Source organism: Myxine glutinosa, chromosome 5, assembly GCF_964187855.1.
Source record: "Myxine glutinosa chromosome 5, kmMyxGlut1.1, whole genome shotgun sequence".
NCBI lineage: Eukaryota > Metazoa > Chordata > Myxini > Myxiniformes > Myxinidae > Myxine > Myxine glutinosa.
This window is the reverse complement of record NC_136265.1, coordinates 197,960,882-197,976,820: the sequence shown is the minus strand read 5'-3', so window position 1 is coordinate 197,976,820 and position 15,939 is coordinate 197,960,882. Positions and strand designations below refer to the sequence as shown.

General features: G+C 37.5%; 1 protein-coding gene across 1 annotated transcript in view; it reads right to left on the bottom strand.

Moving 5' to 3' along the window:
* LOC137426529 (MAM domain-containing glycosylphosphatidylinositol anchor protein 2-like) overlaps window positions 1-15,939 on the bottom strand; it is a 491,190-nt gene that overhangs the window by 13,746 nt on the left and 461,505 nt on the right. Inside the window, exon 16 of the mRNA XM_068115127.2 lies at window positions 4,539-4,678. Within this exon, the coding sequence (XP_067971228.2) occupies window positions 4,539-4,678 (140 nt within the window). The remainder of the gene's footprint in view (window positions 1-4,538; window positions 4,679-15,939) is intronic.

Sequence of the window (15,939 nt, the reverse complement as noted above, 5' to 3'; positions counted from 1 at the left end):
CCTCATTCCTCCACACATCTATTATTTGTCCAAGTCTCCATCTGTTTTGTCCCTTAACCGTGCTGTTGGTGTCTGCCCTTTCTTTCTACTCTTCCTTTTGTTATGTTGTGCCCTGATCCATTCTGTGTTGCAGCTCTTCTATGAGCCTCGACTTTGTATTTAAAAAATCTTCCTTTCTTTTTACAGCTTTGGGTAATGCTATTTCTCAATCCTAGTAGAATAATTTTATGCTTGCATTAAATGAGGTACAGTAAAGTATAGGATTTCAAATATCATTTGGAACTAGAACAATGCGACTGTGTCGCCAATATGCCTCCGCAAAGTCCCACAACGAGTAGATGCCCTCATTTAATGTCCTAAAAATAAACTAGTTTGATTTAAATCCCTTCAGCTTGTTTTCAAGTATCACATTTTCACCAGCCATGACAAGTTTCACATCGATCGGTAAAGCAGTTTCAGAGAAGGGAATTTTTTTAATATCGGCTTTCAAGCTAATATGGTTGCCATACCACATGACATATGATCTTTAAAAATGTACACTCTGCATATGTATGGGTAGGGGATCACGTTTATGAAGTTTCATGTTGATCGGATAGGGTTCGTTTTTCAATCAAAGATGGCTGCCAAACCACATGACCTACGACATCATCATTTTCAAACTATATGCAACAGTGATGTTAGATGATATTTGTAAAATTTTGCATCAATAGGGTAAGTGGCTTCAGAGATAAAATTATTTAATATTTTCCTTCAATCCAATATGGCTGCCACGCCATGTGACCAATGATGTTTTCGTGATCATCTTTTAATCGCCATGCCTAGTCAATGACACACGTAAAGTTTCGAGTCAATCGATTTGGTGGTTTGGGAGAAGATGTTTTTTTCAGGTTTTAGGTTAAATCCAATAAGGCTGCCAAACCATGTGACCTATGATGTCATAAATTTAATATTTCAATACAATTGGGTCATAGATCATGTGGATGCAATTTCAGATTTTTAGGATAAGGAATTTGATGAAAACATTTTTGGCTGGTATACCACTTCACCTATGATGTCGTCATTATCATGCTTTTGTTCCCCATTGGGAGTAATTGACAATGTGGCAAGTTTCAAATTTTTCCATTCAGCAGTTTCCAAGAAATAAATTTTATTATTATTTGTGTTTAATCCAAGACATCCCTCTATGATTCCACGTGACATATGACATCCCAATTATGATAACATTCGACATGGGTGTCACTCCTTCCCTGAAAGTTTCGTCTCAATCGGACATATGGTTGCTGGGAAAAACGATGTTTAGCCCGTACGGATGGACGGACGTATGGACGGACAAACGGACAACCCAAAAACACCTTTGGGGGCGGAGGCATAAAATAGAGATTGTTTCAAATGTTAAAAACAACTATGATCAAACTACACTTGGGAAGAGGGAAGGGGCTTAATATTACATGTCGATTGCGAAAAGGGCACAACATCAGATGGGGGGATGGAAGACTAATAACACAACACAACTTTACACTGGTGTGATTAATAACTGTGTAGTTAGCCAGGAAAGAGAGAGGAATGAAGGTATTTGGAAAGGGTGTTGGAGAGGAGGATAAGGAAGAAAGTGAACATTGACAAAATGCAGTTTGGATTTATGCCAGGAAGAGGTATGACAGACGCGCATTTTATTGTGAGGCAGTTGCAGGAGAAGTACATGGAGAAGAGGAAGAAGTTGTTTCTTGGGTTTGTTGATTTGGAGAAAGCATTCGATAGGGTTCCACGTGAAGTAGTGACATGGGCATTGAGGAAGTTAGGAGTGGAGGAATGGTTGATCAGAGTAGTGATGGCAATGTACAAAAGAGCGCGCACAGCTGTAAGGACGAAGGACGGGAACAGGGGTGAGTTTGAGGTGAAGGTGGGAGTGCATCAGGGGTCGGTACTAAGTCCACTACTATTTGTAGCTGTGATGGAGGTGCTGGCTCGGAACGTAAAGGAGGGTTTACCGTGGGAGTTGTTGTATGCAGATGATCTGGTGTTGATTGCAGAAAGTATGCATGGACTGAAGGAGAAGATGAACAAGTGGAAGGAATGTATGGAGACAAAAGGTCTGAAGGTGAATATCGGAAAAAACGAAGGTGATGGCAAGTGGTAAAGCATGTGGTGAGGTGGAAAGAATTGGGAAGTGTCCGTGTGCTGTGTGCAGGAAGGGTGTCGGAGTGAACTCCATTCAATGTACAATGTGCGCTGAGTGGGTTCATCAAAAATGTAGTGGTTCGAGAGGGTCATTAATCAGTGTGGCAGCTACATTCAAGTGTATGGTGTGCACAGGGGGAGCTGCAGATGGAGGAAATGTTGAGTTGGATCTTGGAGACGGCGTGAAGCTGGAAGGTGTGAAAACATTTTGTTACCTAGGTGACATGCTGAATGGATCAGACTCGGCAACGGTTGCTAGAGTGAGATGTACATGGAAGAAGTTTCGGGAACTGAGTGGCGTGCTGACGAGGAGGGGAGTGTCGTTGAAGCTGAAGGGAAAGGTGTGTGCTGCATGTTTGAGAAGTGTTATGATTTATTGGAGCAAGACATGGGTAATGAACATAGAGCAGCAACGAAGGCTGGAAAGGGTGGAAATGCGAATGGTTCGGTGGATGTGTGGAGTATCGTTGAGAGAGAGGAAGACAAATGATGAATTGCGAAAGATGATGGGAATAGAGCCGGTGATGGATGCTGTGAAGAGGAACAGGTTGAGATGGTTTGGTCATGTGTTGAGGAAGGATGAAAGTGACTGGTTGAGAAGAGTGATGGAAATGAATGTAGAAGGAAGTAGAGGACGGGGAAGACCGAGAAAGATTAGCTGAAGATGGTCGAAGAAGAAATGTGGGCAAGGGGGTTAACAAGGGGAGATGCAGAAAATAGGGCAAAATGGAGAAGATTGTCATGGGGACCGCAAGGCTAACCCCCGCTCTTGCAGGGAAAATGGCCTTAAAATGCCTGTTGTTGTTTTTGTAGTTTGCCAGGAAGTGCCATCGCTGTGGCAACAGACTGATAGAATTGAATTGGATCAGCATATGACAATAAAAAGAGTATAACAAGGTGAAACAGACGAGGATGCAAAGCAAACACTTTACACTCCCTCATCCCACATGATCTCTCTATGATTGAGTCTCTACCCCCACCCATCCTCCCCTACTACCAGTGCCCATCCTGTTTCTTATACCTTACTTGATAATGTTTTGATGGATCCAATAGGTAGTCCATCTTATTCTAGGCACGCAATACTTTTCTTTGTTACCTCCACCACTGAAGGTGGACGGAGGTTTTGTTTTCATCCCTGTTTGTCTGGCTGTTTGTCCATTTGTCTGTGAGCAGGATATCTCAAAAAGTATGGATTTGGACGAAACCTGGTGGACGGGTTGGGTGTGTGACACGGGCCAATTGATTCGATTTTGGTGAAGATTGGGAGACTACAATTTTTAAAGTGATTCTTCACCATTTAGAGATGAGGCTTAAAGCGATATATAGCACGATATTTCAAAACTTTGTGGACTGATTCAGATGGAACTTGGTGGATGAGTTGGTTCGGTGACAAGAACAAGCCGATTAGATTTTGGTTAAGGTAGGGATGCAGATCCGGCCTATCAGTGGGATACAAAACGTAAAATGTCCAGCTTGGTGGAGGTTTGCACCATAAACGTTTCGCTCTTACACGAGTCTCGATTCCGTATACAAAAATAAATAAATACTGAGTGTCTCAAAAAGTTGTGGATGTATTCGGATGAAACATGGTGGGCAGGTTGGGTGTGTGACAAGGACGAATTGAAACGAATTTGGGGAAGACCCAGATCCGGATTTGAGAATTTTTTAAAAAGTAGTTTTCCACCGCTGAGAAATGGGCCCAAAAACGATAGTCGCAGGATATCTCAAAAAGTTGCGGACAGATTATGATAACACCTGATGCATGTGTTGGGTAGGTGACAACAACAAGCCGATGATATTCTGTGGTCCGGATGCAAATCCAAAGCCTATCAGTGGGACTCAAAATGTATATTGTCCAGCTTGGCGGAGGTACGCGCTCTAGCGAGTGCCATTCTAGCGTGAAATGTTTTTATTTGGGCAATACAACATTTGTTGGGTGAGATTTAATGCATCTCATTGAAAAGAACTGTACTTAAGAGTGTTCAAATTAAATTTTCAAAATGCTTTTAAAGCAAAGCCCAAAATCCATAGAGGACTCACAAAATATATCAAAAACACGTTTGTTTTTGCTTGTTAACATTTACATTTCCTCATTTGCATTTGAGTAGCTATCTATGTGAGGCCCTTTTGCATCTCCATTACATCTGCCTTTCAGTGAAGGCCTATCCAATAATGTGCATTATTTGAGCCTTCCCCTTCTCATCCACTTCCCTAGGACATACCTGATCCCTCAGTGGCTGATGATCTTGTTTATTCCTTGTTCCTCTTAACTTTAAGGCTTTGAGCCAATTTCTTAACAAACCACCTGTCATTGTAATTAATGCTCATTAAATGACAATTAGAAGATATTTGAGACTCACTCGAAAAGGGCCACGAGGAGTGAAGGACACACTGATGGGCTGCCAGCGACTGTCCTCTCCTCGCAGACCTGATGACCACAGCAACACATCTCTTCTTGAGAGAGATCGCACTCGTAAACGTAGAACACCGACGGGAACAGCTGTGTGGTGCAAAAAATAAATCCGGGGTGAAACAATTGTGGATGAGATAACGAGAAGATAAGAAATGACAGTGAGCTGGGAAATAATGGGATCATTCCTTTTCTGTGGGGATAGAGAAAGTTATAAGGTTTTCTTTGGCACCATTCTGTGTATTACAAAAAATCAATGCAGCACACACTATTATAAGATATAAGAACGTTACGACAAATTCGGATCCAATGATACACCTGGTGCTTTTGTTACTTGGCATGTAGGCTTTCAAACTTGAAACATTTCATGTTTACAACAAGCCTGCTCAGAGAATAGCACGACATTTTGTGTACAAAAATATGGATAGCATTTTTATACAAAGATATGGATAGTATTTCTACAAAGATATGGATAGTATATTTCTCCAAATATATGGAGAGTATTTTTACAAAGATATGGATAGTATTTTTATGCAAAGATATGGAGAGTATTTTTATACAAAGATATGGAGAGTATTTTTATACAAAGATATGGAGAGTATTTTTATACAAAGATATGGAGAGTATTTTTATACAAAGATATGGAGAGTATTTTTATACAAAGATATGGAGAGTATTTTTATACAAAGATATGGAGAGTATTTTTATACAAAGATATGGAGAGTATTTTTATACAAAGATATGGAGAGTATTTTTATACAAAGATATGGAGAGTATTTTTATACAAAGATATGGAGAGTATTTTTATACAAAGATATGGAGAGTATTTTTATACAAAGATATGGAGAGTATTTTTATACAAAGATATGGAGAGTATTTTTATACAAAGATATAGAGAGTATTTTTATACAAAGATATGGAGAGTATTTTTATACAAAGATATGGAGAGTATTTTTATACAAATATATGGAGAGTATTTTTACAAAGATGTGGATAGTATTTTTATGCAAAGATATGGAGAGTATTTTTATACAAAGATATGGAGAGTATTTTTATACAAAGATATGGAGAGTATTTTTATACAAAGATATGGAGAGTATTTTTATACAAAGATATGGAGAGTATTTTTATACAAAGATATGGAGAGTATTTTTATACAAAGATATGGAGAGTATTTTTATACAAAGATATGGAGAGTATTTTTATACAAAGATATGGAGAGTATTTTTATACAAAGATATGGATAGTATTTTTATACAAAGATATGGAGAGTATTTTTATACAAAGATATGGAGAGTATTTTTATACAAAGATATGGAGAGTATTTTTACAAAGATATGGATAGTATTTTTATGCAAAGATATGGAGAGTATATTTCTCCAAATATATGGAGAGTATTTTTACAAAGATATGGATAGTATTTTTATACAAAGATATGGAGAGTATATTTCTCCAAATATATGGAGAGTATTTTTACAAAGATATGGATAGTATTTTTATGCAAAGATATGGAGAGTATTTTTATACAAAGATATGGAGAGTATTTTTATACAAAGATATGGAGAGTATTTTTATACAAAGATATGGAGAGTATTTTTATACAAAGATATGGAGAGTATTTTTATACAAAGATATGGAGAGTATTTTTATACAAAGATATGGAGAGTATTTTTATACAAAGATATGGAGAGTATTTTTATACAAAGATATGGAGAGTATTTTTATACAAAGATATGGATAGTATTTTTATACAAAGATATGGAGAGTATTTTTATACAAAGATATGGAGAGTATTTTTATACAAAGATATGGAGAGTATTTTTATACAAAGATATGGAGAGTATTTTTATACAAAGATATGGAGAGTATTTTTATACAAAGATATGGAGAGTATTTTTATACAAAGATATGGAGAGTATTTTTATACAAAGATATGGAGAGTATTTTTATACAAAGATATGGAGAGTATTTTTATACAAAGATATGGAGAGTATTTTTATACAAAGATATGGAGAGTATTTTTATACAAAGATATGGAGAGTATTTTTATACAAAGATATGGAGAGTATTTTTATACAAAGATATGGAGAGTATTTTTATACAAAGATATGGAGAGTATTTTTATACAAAGATATAGAGAGTATTTTTATACAAAGATATGGAGAGTATTTTTATACAAAGATATGGAGAGTATTTTTATACAAATATATGGAGAGTATTTTTACAAAGATATGGATAGTATTTTTATGCAAAGATATGGAGAGTATTTTTATACAAAGATATGGAGAGTATTTTTATACAAAGATATGGAGAGTATTTTTATACAAAGATATGGAGAGTATTTTTATACAAAGATATGGAGAGTATTTTTATACAAAGATATGGAGAGTATTTTTATACAAAGATATGGAGAGTATTTTTATACAAAGATATGGAGAGTATTTTTATACAAAGATATGGAGAGTATTTTTATACAAAGATATGGATAGTATTTTTATACAAAGATATGGAGAGTATTTTTATACAAAGATATGGAGAGTATTTTTATACAAAGATATGGAGAGTATTTTTATACAAAGATATGGAGAGTATTTTTACAAAGATATGGATAGTATTTTTATGCAAAGATATGGAGAGTATATTTCTCCAAATATATGGAGAGTATTTTTACAAAGATATGGATAGTATTTTTATACAAAGATATGGAGAGTATATTTCTCCAAATATATGGAGAGTATTTTTACAAAGATATGGATAGTATTTTTATGCAAAGATATGGAGAGTATTTTTATACAAAGATATGGAGAGTATTTTTATACAAAGATATGGAGAGTATTTTTATACAAAGATATGGAGAGTATTTTTATACAAAGATATGGAGAGTATTTTTATACAAAGATATGGAGAGTATTTTTATACAAAGATATGGAGAGTATTTTTATACAAAGATATGGAGAGTATTTTTATACAAAGATATGGAGAGTATTTTTATACAAAGATATGGATAGTATTTTTATACAAAGATATGGAGAGTATTTTTATACAAAGATATGGAGAGTATTTTTATACAAAGATATGGAGAGTATTTTTATACAAAGATATGGAGAGTATTTTTATACAAAGATATGGATAGTATTTTCTACAAAGTTATGGATAGTATTTCTACAAAGATATGGAGAGTATTTTTCTACAAAGATATGGATAGTATTTCTACAAAGTTATGGATAGTATTTCTACAAAGATATGGAGAGTATTTTTATACAAAGATATGGAGAGTATTTTTATACAAAGATATGGAGAGTATTTTTATACAAAGATATGGATAGTATTTTTATACAAAGATATGGAGAGTATTTTTATACAAAGATATGGAGAGTATTTTCTACAAAGTTATGGATAGTATTTCAACAAAGATATGGAGAGTATTTTTATGGCTTGATCTCTGATCATCAATTTGGTTTCAGACCAGGTCACTCTACTCTGGACATGCTGCTTCTGCTGTCTCCACAATGCATGGAGGTCCTCAATGCCAAACAGGAAATTAGAGCTGTCTCCCTCGACATATCACGTGCCTTCGACACGGTCTGGCACCCCGCTCTGCTCACCAAACTCTCCTCCTTTGGTATCCATGGAAATCTCCACGCATGGCTGGCGGACTTCCTCTCTAGTCGTCGTCAACGTGTGGCCCTGAATGGGTTTCTCTCATCTCCTCTTCCTGTTCAGGCTGGAGTTCCCCAAGGCAGTGTTCTGGGCCCCGTGCTTTTTCTGGTCTTCATCAATGATCTCTCTGACTCTCTCGAAAATCCTCTCTATCTCTTTGCTGATGACTCCACTCTCTGCCGCTCCATTCCTCTTCCCTCAGATCGGCAGTCTGCTGCCTCCTCACTCTCTGAAGACCTGGACAAAATCACAGACTGGTCAAACAAGTGGAACATGTCTTTCAATCCTGACAAATCTCACACTCTTACTATGTCTCTCCGAAAAGATCGACTGGACAACCCTCCCATCTACTTTCTCAACAATCCTCTCCAAGAAGTTCTGTCGCTCAAGATTTTGGGTCTCACTATCTGCCATGATCTTTCTTGGGAAAACCACATTTCCAAGCTGGCCTCCAAAGCCAGTCGCCGACTGGGCATCCTCCGTCGTGCGAAGTCCTTCCTCGGCACACCTGAGCTCCTCACCACATACAAGGCTTTCATCCGCAGCTCAATGGAATACTGTTCTCCCCTATGGGCCGGTGCTCCTGCCTCACACCTAGCTCGGCTTCACGCTGTTGAAACCAAAGCTTTCAGAATTATTGGAATCTCCCGCGATGAAGCTATCTCTGAGGGCCTTTCACTCACTCACCGCAGGCAGGTAGGTGGTCTTTCTGTCTTCTACCGACTCCTCTCCGGCCTTGCACCCCCAGCTCTCTCTGTGCTCTGTCCCCCAAATATTCCTACAGGTCGCACAAGATCTGCCAGCAACCCTCTGATGGTTAAACTGCCGAAATCTCGGCTCTCTGCTCACCTTCACTCTTTCAAATCCTCTTTTCTCCCGCCTCTGGAACAAACTCCCTCACTCCCTTCAATCCCACTCCTCCCTCCAGGTCTTTAAAACAGCTGTTCACCACCATCTCTTATCTTCCCCCATCCAAAACCTTGATCTTTTCTACCCCCGCTAATTCACCCCAGATCCACCTTGTTTGAAATTCCAACTTCTTTCCTGGAAGTCCTGGCAGTGTCCATATGTTTTATACCTCTCCCACTGCCCCCTTCCCAGGCCCCCCCCCCCAAAGCCCTCACCCTCTCTCAGATCTCTCGATGTCTCCATGTCTCTCGGTCCCTGCTCTCAAATGTTGTGTTTGTGTCCTTCCCCCTCTCTCCCCATCTTGTCTACCGCTCCCTATGTTATGTTTTATGTGTCGGTTTGTCTTTCTGTGTGATTAATGTTCGCTCTTTCACAAGCCTCGATCTTGTATACAAAAAAAAAAAAAAAAAAAAAAAAAAAAAATACAAAGATATGGAGAGTATTTTTATACAAAGATATGGATAGTATTTTTATACAAAGATATGGAGAGTATTTTTATACAAAGATATGGAGAGTATTTTTATACAAAGATATGGATAGTATTTTCTACAAAGTTATGGAGAGTATTTTCTACAAAGATATGGATAGTATTTTCTACAAAGATATGGATAGTATTTTATACAAAGATATGGAGAGTATTTTCTACAAAGTTATGGATAGTATTTCTACAAAGATATGGAGAGTATTTTTATACAAAGTTATGGATAGTATTTCTACAAAGATATGGAGAGTATTTTTATACAAAGTTATGGATAGTATTTCTACAAAGTTATGGATAGTATTTCTACAAAGATATGGAGAGTATTTTTATACAAAGATATGGATAGTATTTTTACAAAGATATGGAGAGTATTTTTCTACAAAGATATGGAGAGTATATTGTACGAAGATATGGAGAGTATATTGTACAAAGATATGGAGAGTATTTTTCTACAAAGATATGGAGGGTATATTGTACAAAGATATGGAGAGTATATTGCACGAAGATATGGAGAGTATATTGCACGAAGATATGGAGAGTATATTGTACAAAGATATGGAGAGTATTTTTCTACAAAGATATGGAGAGTATATTGTACAAAGATATGGAGAGTATATTGTACGAAGATATGGAGAGTATATTGTACAAAGATATGGAGAGTATATTGCACGAAGATATGGAGAGTATCTTGTACAAAGATATGGATAGTATATTGTACGAATATATGGAGAGTATATTGCACAAAGATATGGAGAGTATATTCCACAAAGATATGGAGAGTATATTGTACAAAGATATGGAGAGTATTTTTCTACAAAGATAGGGAGAGTATATTGTACAAAGATATGGAGAGTATATTGTACAAAGATATGGAGAGTATATTGTACAAAGATATGGAGAGTATATTGTACAAAGATATGGAGAGTATATTGCACGAAGATATGGAGAGTATATTGTACAAAGATATGGAGAGTATATTGTACAAAGATATGGAGAGTATTTTTCTTCAAAGATATGGAGAGTATATTGTACAAATATATGGAGAGTATATTGTACAAAGATATGGATAGTATATTGTACAAAGATATGGAGAGTATATTGCATGAAGATATGGAGAGTATATTCTACAAAGATATGGAGAGTATATTGTACAAAGATATGGAGAGTATTTTTCTACAAAGATATGGAGAGTATATTGCACAAAGATATGGAGAGTATATTGTACAAAGATATGGAGAGTATATTGTACGAAGATATGGAGAGTATATTGTACAAAGATATGGAGAGTATATTGTACAAAGATATGGAGAGTATATTGTACGAAGATATGGAGAGTATATTGTACAAAGATATGGAGAGTATATTGTATGAAGATATGGAGAGTATATTGTACAAATATATGGAGAGTATATTGTACAAAGATATGGAGAGTATATTGCACGAAGATATGGAGAGTATATTGTACAAAGATATGGAGAGTATATTGTACAAAGATATGGAGAGTATTTTTCTTCAAAGATATGGAGAGTATATTGTACAAATATATGGAGAGTATATTGTACAAAGATATGGATAGTATATTGTACAAAGATATGGAGAGTATATTGCATGAAGATATGGAGAGTATATTCTACAAAGATATGGAGAGTATATTGTACAAAGATATGGAGAGTATTTTTCTACAAAGATATGGAGAGTATATTGCACAAAGATATGGAGAGTATATTGTACAAAGATATGGAGAGTATATTGTACGAAGATATGGAGAGTATATTGTACAAAGATATGGAGAGTATATTGTACAAAGATATGGAGAGTATATTGTACGAAGATATGGAGAGTATATTGTACAAAGATATGGAGAGTATATTGTACGAAGATATGGAGAGTATATTGCACGAAGATATGGAGAGTATATTGTACGAAGATATGGAGAGTATATTGTACAAAGATATGGAGAGTATATTGTACGAAGATATAGAGAGTATATTGTACAAAGATATGGAGAGTATATTGTACAAATATATGGAGAGTATATTGTACAAAGACATCGTATTTTTCTACAAAGGTATGGATAGTATTTTTTGTACAAATGTATGAATAGTATTTTTACACAAAGGTATGGATAGTATTTTTAGACAAAGATGTAGATATTGTTATGCAAAGATATGGATCGTATTTTTATCGAATTGCTTCAGACACATTGATAAATCATAACATCAACATAAATTGAAGGGGGGGCGGGGGGGGGGAAAGAGAAGTGTGGGAAGAGGTTGTGGGAACTAATACAGTTTAGTGTGAAGCAGGATGCAATACCAACATAATATATTTGGTTTTTGTGAAATAAGGTGGAGGATGGGGATAAATAAATAAAGAAACATAAGAAAAAGTTCTGTACACACTGGTTCTGGTTGGGATGCTTAAAATCATTTTCTGTGGTGGTAGACAATAGATGGTGAGCACACCCTAATAAGATCTGACCGTCAAACATCATCACCATAGAAATGTCCCATGGAAGGATGCTACCAGTTATTCCTGACACGGTTCCCTGCACGCAAGCCGTGCTCGACCAGCTCTGGCACTGATAAATCAGAGCCTTAGGCAAGGCAAGGTCCTGCTAGGTAGTGACATGTGCATTTGAAATTAAACCACTTTCCCTGTACTCAAAATACAAACAGGACCAGAGATAATGTCGTGGGAAGTGGATGCAAAACACCTCTCGCATGTGATGAAATTGCATTCATCGAATAGCTCGAAAGGCTCCACAACAAACAGTCTAATGTGCTACAATTGCCACACAACTTGTTGGAATAATGGAACGATGGACCCTAGTGAAAGACAATAAAGCATAAATTGAGAAATAGACCACAGGACAGGTCAATCAGTTAGAGGTGTTTAGGATGCTGATAGAGGTTGTTTTTTTTTACACTGCACACTTTAGACAGGTACTTTGCTTGTACAATATTCAGGAATGAAACAAATGTGGCGGATGTGGCGGATATGGACAGTGGCTAAAACAGAGCACTCCCCCACGCCGGGCTGTCTTTTCAAGTAAAGGTCCATTTGACATTCTTCACGTGGACGTCTTGGCCAAGAGGTGATCTTCTCTTTGTTTTGCACCGACGGTTCAGAGTAAGCTCCGAAGGTCTGTGGGTAGACACGGTGATAATACCAAGTGCTTTGGCTAATGTATGTGCCGTGTGCGAGAAGGCTAGCACCAGACGCACTGCAATGCCTGCTGCTGCGGGCATGCCACCGGAGAGTCTGCACGCACAATTAAAGATAAGAACAAGATTACTTTCATCCCATGTCCAGTGTTTCTTTTGGATATCTGTAACGTTCCAATGGTAGCTGTCTTGTCCATCTTCCAAGGCTGGGTACACTTAAGCATTTGATGACAGAATTATGGTCTAAAGTTTGCAATCTCAATATAGAGAGCAATCCCTAATAATCACAATCATACTTCCTTCTACAAAACCTTCCAATTTCGACATAATGGTACCTTTCATTTCTGACCCATTCAACAGACTATCAACCATTTTTTCCCCCTAAAATATCTAAGATCATGGAAGAGTGAGTTGTCGTTGTTGTTCTCCTCCTTTTCTCTTTATAATGGGTGAGGTCCCTATGGCACCAAGCTCATGCACTGCCTTCACCACAATACTCCTCCACTTCCTTCTGTCAGCCAACTCTCTCCACTCTCCAAACACCACCACCTTGCTGATATCCCTCCTCACACAATCCTCCCATCTCAACCATGGTCTTCCTCTTTTCCTCCTACCTTGTTCCCTCAACATATCAACCCTCTTTACCATTCGCTCTTCCCCCATCTGCACCAAATGTCCAGCCCATCTCAGCTGGCATTTCACCAATCTCCCTATCAAGCTCAACCGCACACCAATCTCCTCCGTCAGTTCATCCATTAAAGCTGACAGCTGACAGAGGGTAAAAAAGCAACCTACTGACACATTTGGGCACTGGGGACATCTATAAAAAACCAATAAAGACAAAGAACGAACAGGAAAAAGAGAACGGAGTGAAACAAAGTAACCTGCAAGTAAGAGGGTAGAGTGAGGTAGGGTTAATAGGGATAAAAAAGGCAACAAGTAGGTTAGGTGACAACACGAGATGCTGGTGCACTCACTACCTGCTTGAAGATCCTGGAGCAGAGAGTGCAACTGAACAGTCTCCAGAAAGAAGGTTCCACAAATGGGAGGACAAGAGGAACAAGAGTGAATGCGGGTAGTAAAGCCTAGACTTCGGAAGTTAAATTGGGTTTCAAAACTTTTCAAGTCTCACTTAAAATCTGATTTCAGACTAACTTTAAATCATCATTTTCTCAGTCCACGATGGTGAGACCAACACCTCGCATGAGGCATTTCGGAGAAGCAGAGGGGCACCAAAAGGTTGCAGAATAGTAGAGTACGACCAGGTGGCATGTACGCAGCCTTAGAGGGCATTGCATATAACTTTGTCTTATCAAGACAGAGCATGTGGCTGATTGTGAGGCCGCTTGTCTGAGCAGCTCTTTTCTTGAACCATCAGTAAACATTTACTTTATGCCAACAGGACTCAAAGCCTCAATAAATGGGTGCAATGGACCATAGAAATAGCAAACAGTCCATCACTGAGCTGAAAGGGAGCAAAGTAAAGACGTCATGCATACAAGTTGCAAAATGTTTTGATGAATGAATTGAAGTGTTCTCAGTTGAAACACTCGGGTGAAAAAAAAATGTAATTATTGACAACTTCACATTAAACGTCAATACACCAAATTTTCATTTTGAATCTTCGATCGACGGCTCTCATATTGGACAGCCAAGGGGGGACTTTCGCTTGACACGAAATGATTTATTTTAAGGTAGAAATTGTCATGCTGATATATTGAAACTAAAAAGGAGGTCCACCTCCGAAAACCCTACAGCTAAAACCAATAAAATTAATTTTTCATGATCAAATTTAGCATGTAGCGAGTTGTTCGTCCGTACTGTAATTCTCCTACCCATGTGTTCCCCATCTTCTCGTGAGTTTGTCAAACTTCCACTTTGTCATATTGCTCTTCCATGAGCCTTGACTTCTGTATTTAAAAAAAAAAGAACTAATAAAAACAATGAAATGCAGATTGCACCAGGGGCTAATTCCATGGAGAGAGTCACGATATATTAAAACCCTGTGATTTGGGGTCTTTTTACCCCTTTAAAGGCTTAGTAGGCATAACGAGACCCACAACCTGAAACATTAATGTGCGGTCATATTTTACTTTGACATTAAATCCTGTAATTTTAAACCATCCCGAGTTTATTCATCTTGAGATTGGGGCTTGAGGGTAAGGCAGACAAAAGTTCCATATATCTATTGTATAATTATCAAATTCGTAATTCAGTCGGCACTCGCTTGAAACTTGGCACTGTGGGTTATCATCAGGCCATTTTGAGGCCCAATCAAAGTGGCTTTTATCGTACTGTCATGCTCAAAGCATCATCTTTCTGTCCTTTATTACAATGTGCTAACACTTTAGCTCCCATCATTTAAAGTCTCGCCCATATTCTCATCCTCGGACCTATCCGTGCTGAATAATCATTACACCCCCAAGGCCAGGTGCATATTGTTAACAGGGGATCAAAAATTTGAAATTTGAATTTTGAATAACAGTGGGTCAAAACTCAGATACATTTGAAACTATATTATTGAGAAAGTACTGTCAACTTCGAGCAAATCTTCAAAAATACATATCATAGTTGTTGTTGTATAGCCCCAGACAATTATCTTGAACAAGCCGGCGGTACAGAGACAGCCGATCAATCTCGCAGGAGCGACCCAGAGATCCCCCACATCCAGGATGGTGTACCCCCGCCTTCACAAAGTCTGGGCCACGACAGAGTTAGAGAGGGAGAGAGAGCGAGAAAGATAAAGAGAGAGAGAGAGAGAGAGAAAGATAAAGAGAGAGAGAAAAAGATAAAGAGAGAGAGAAAGATAAAGAGAGAGAGAGAAAGATAAAGATAAAGAGAGAGACAGAGAGAAAGAGAGAGAGGGAAAGATAAAGAGAGAGAGAGAGAAAGATAAAGAGAGAGAGAGAAAGATAAAGAGAGAGAGAGAGAGAAAGATAAAGAGAGAGAGAGAGAAAGATAAAGAGAGAGAGAGAGAAAGATAAAGAAAGAGAGAGAAAGATAAAGAGAGAGAGAGAGAGAAAGATAAAGAGAGAGAGAGAAAGATAAAAAGAGAGAGAGAGAAAGATAAAGAGAGAGATAAAGATAAAGAGAGAGATAAAGATAAAGATAAAGAGGGAGAGAGATAAAGATAA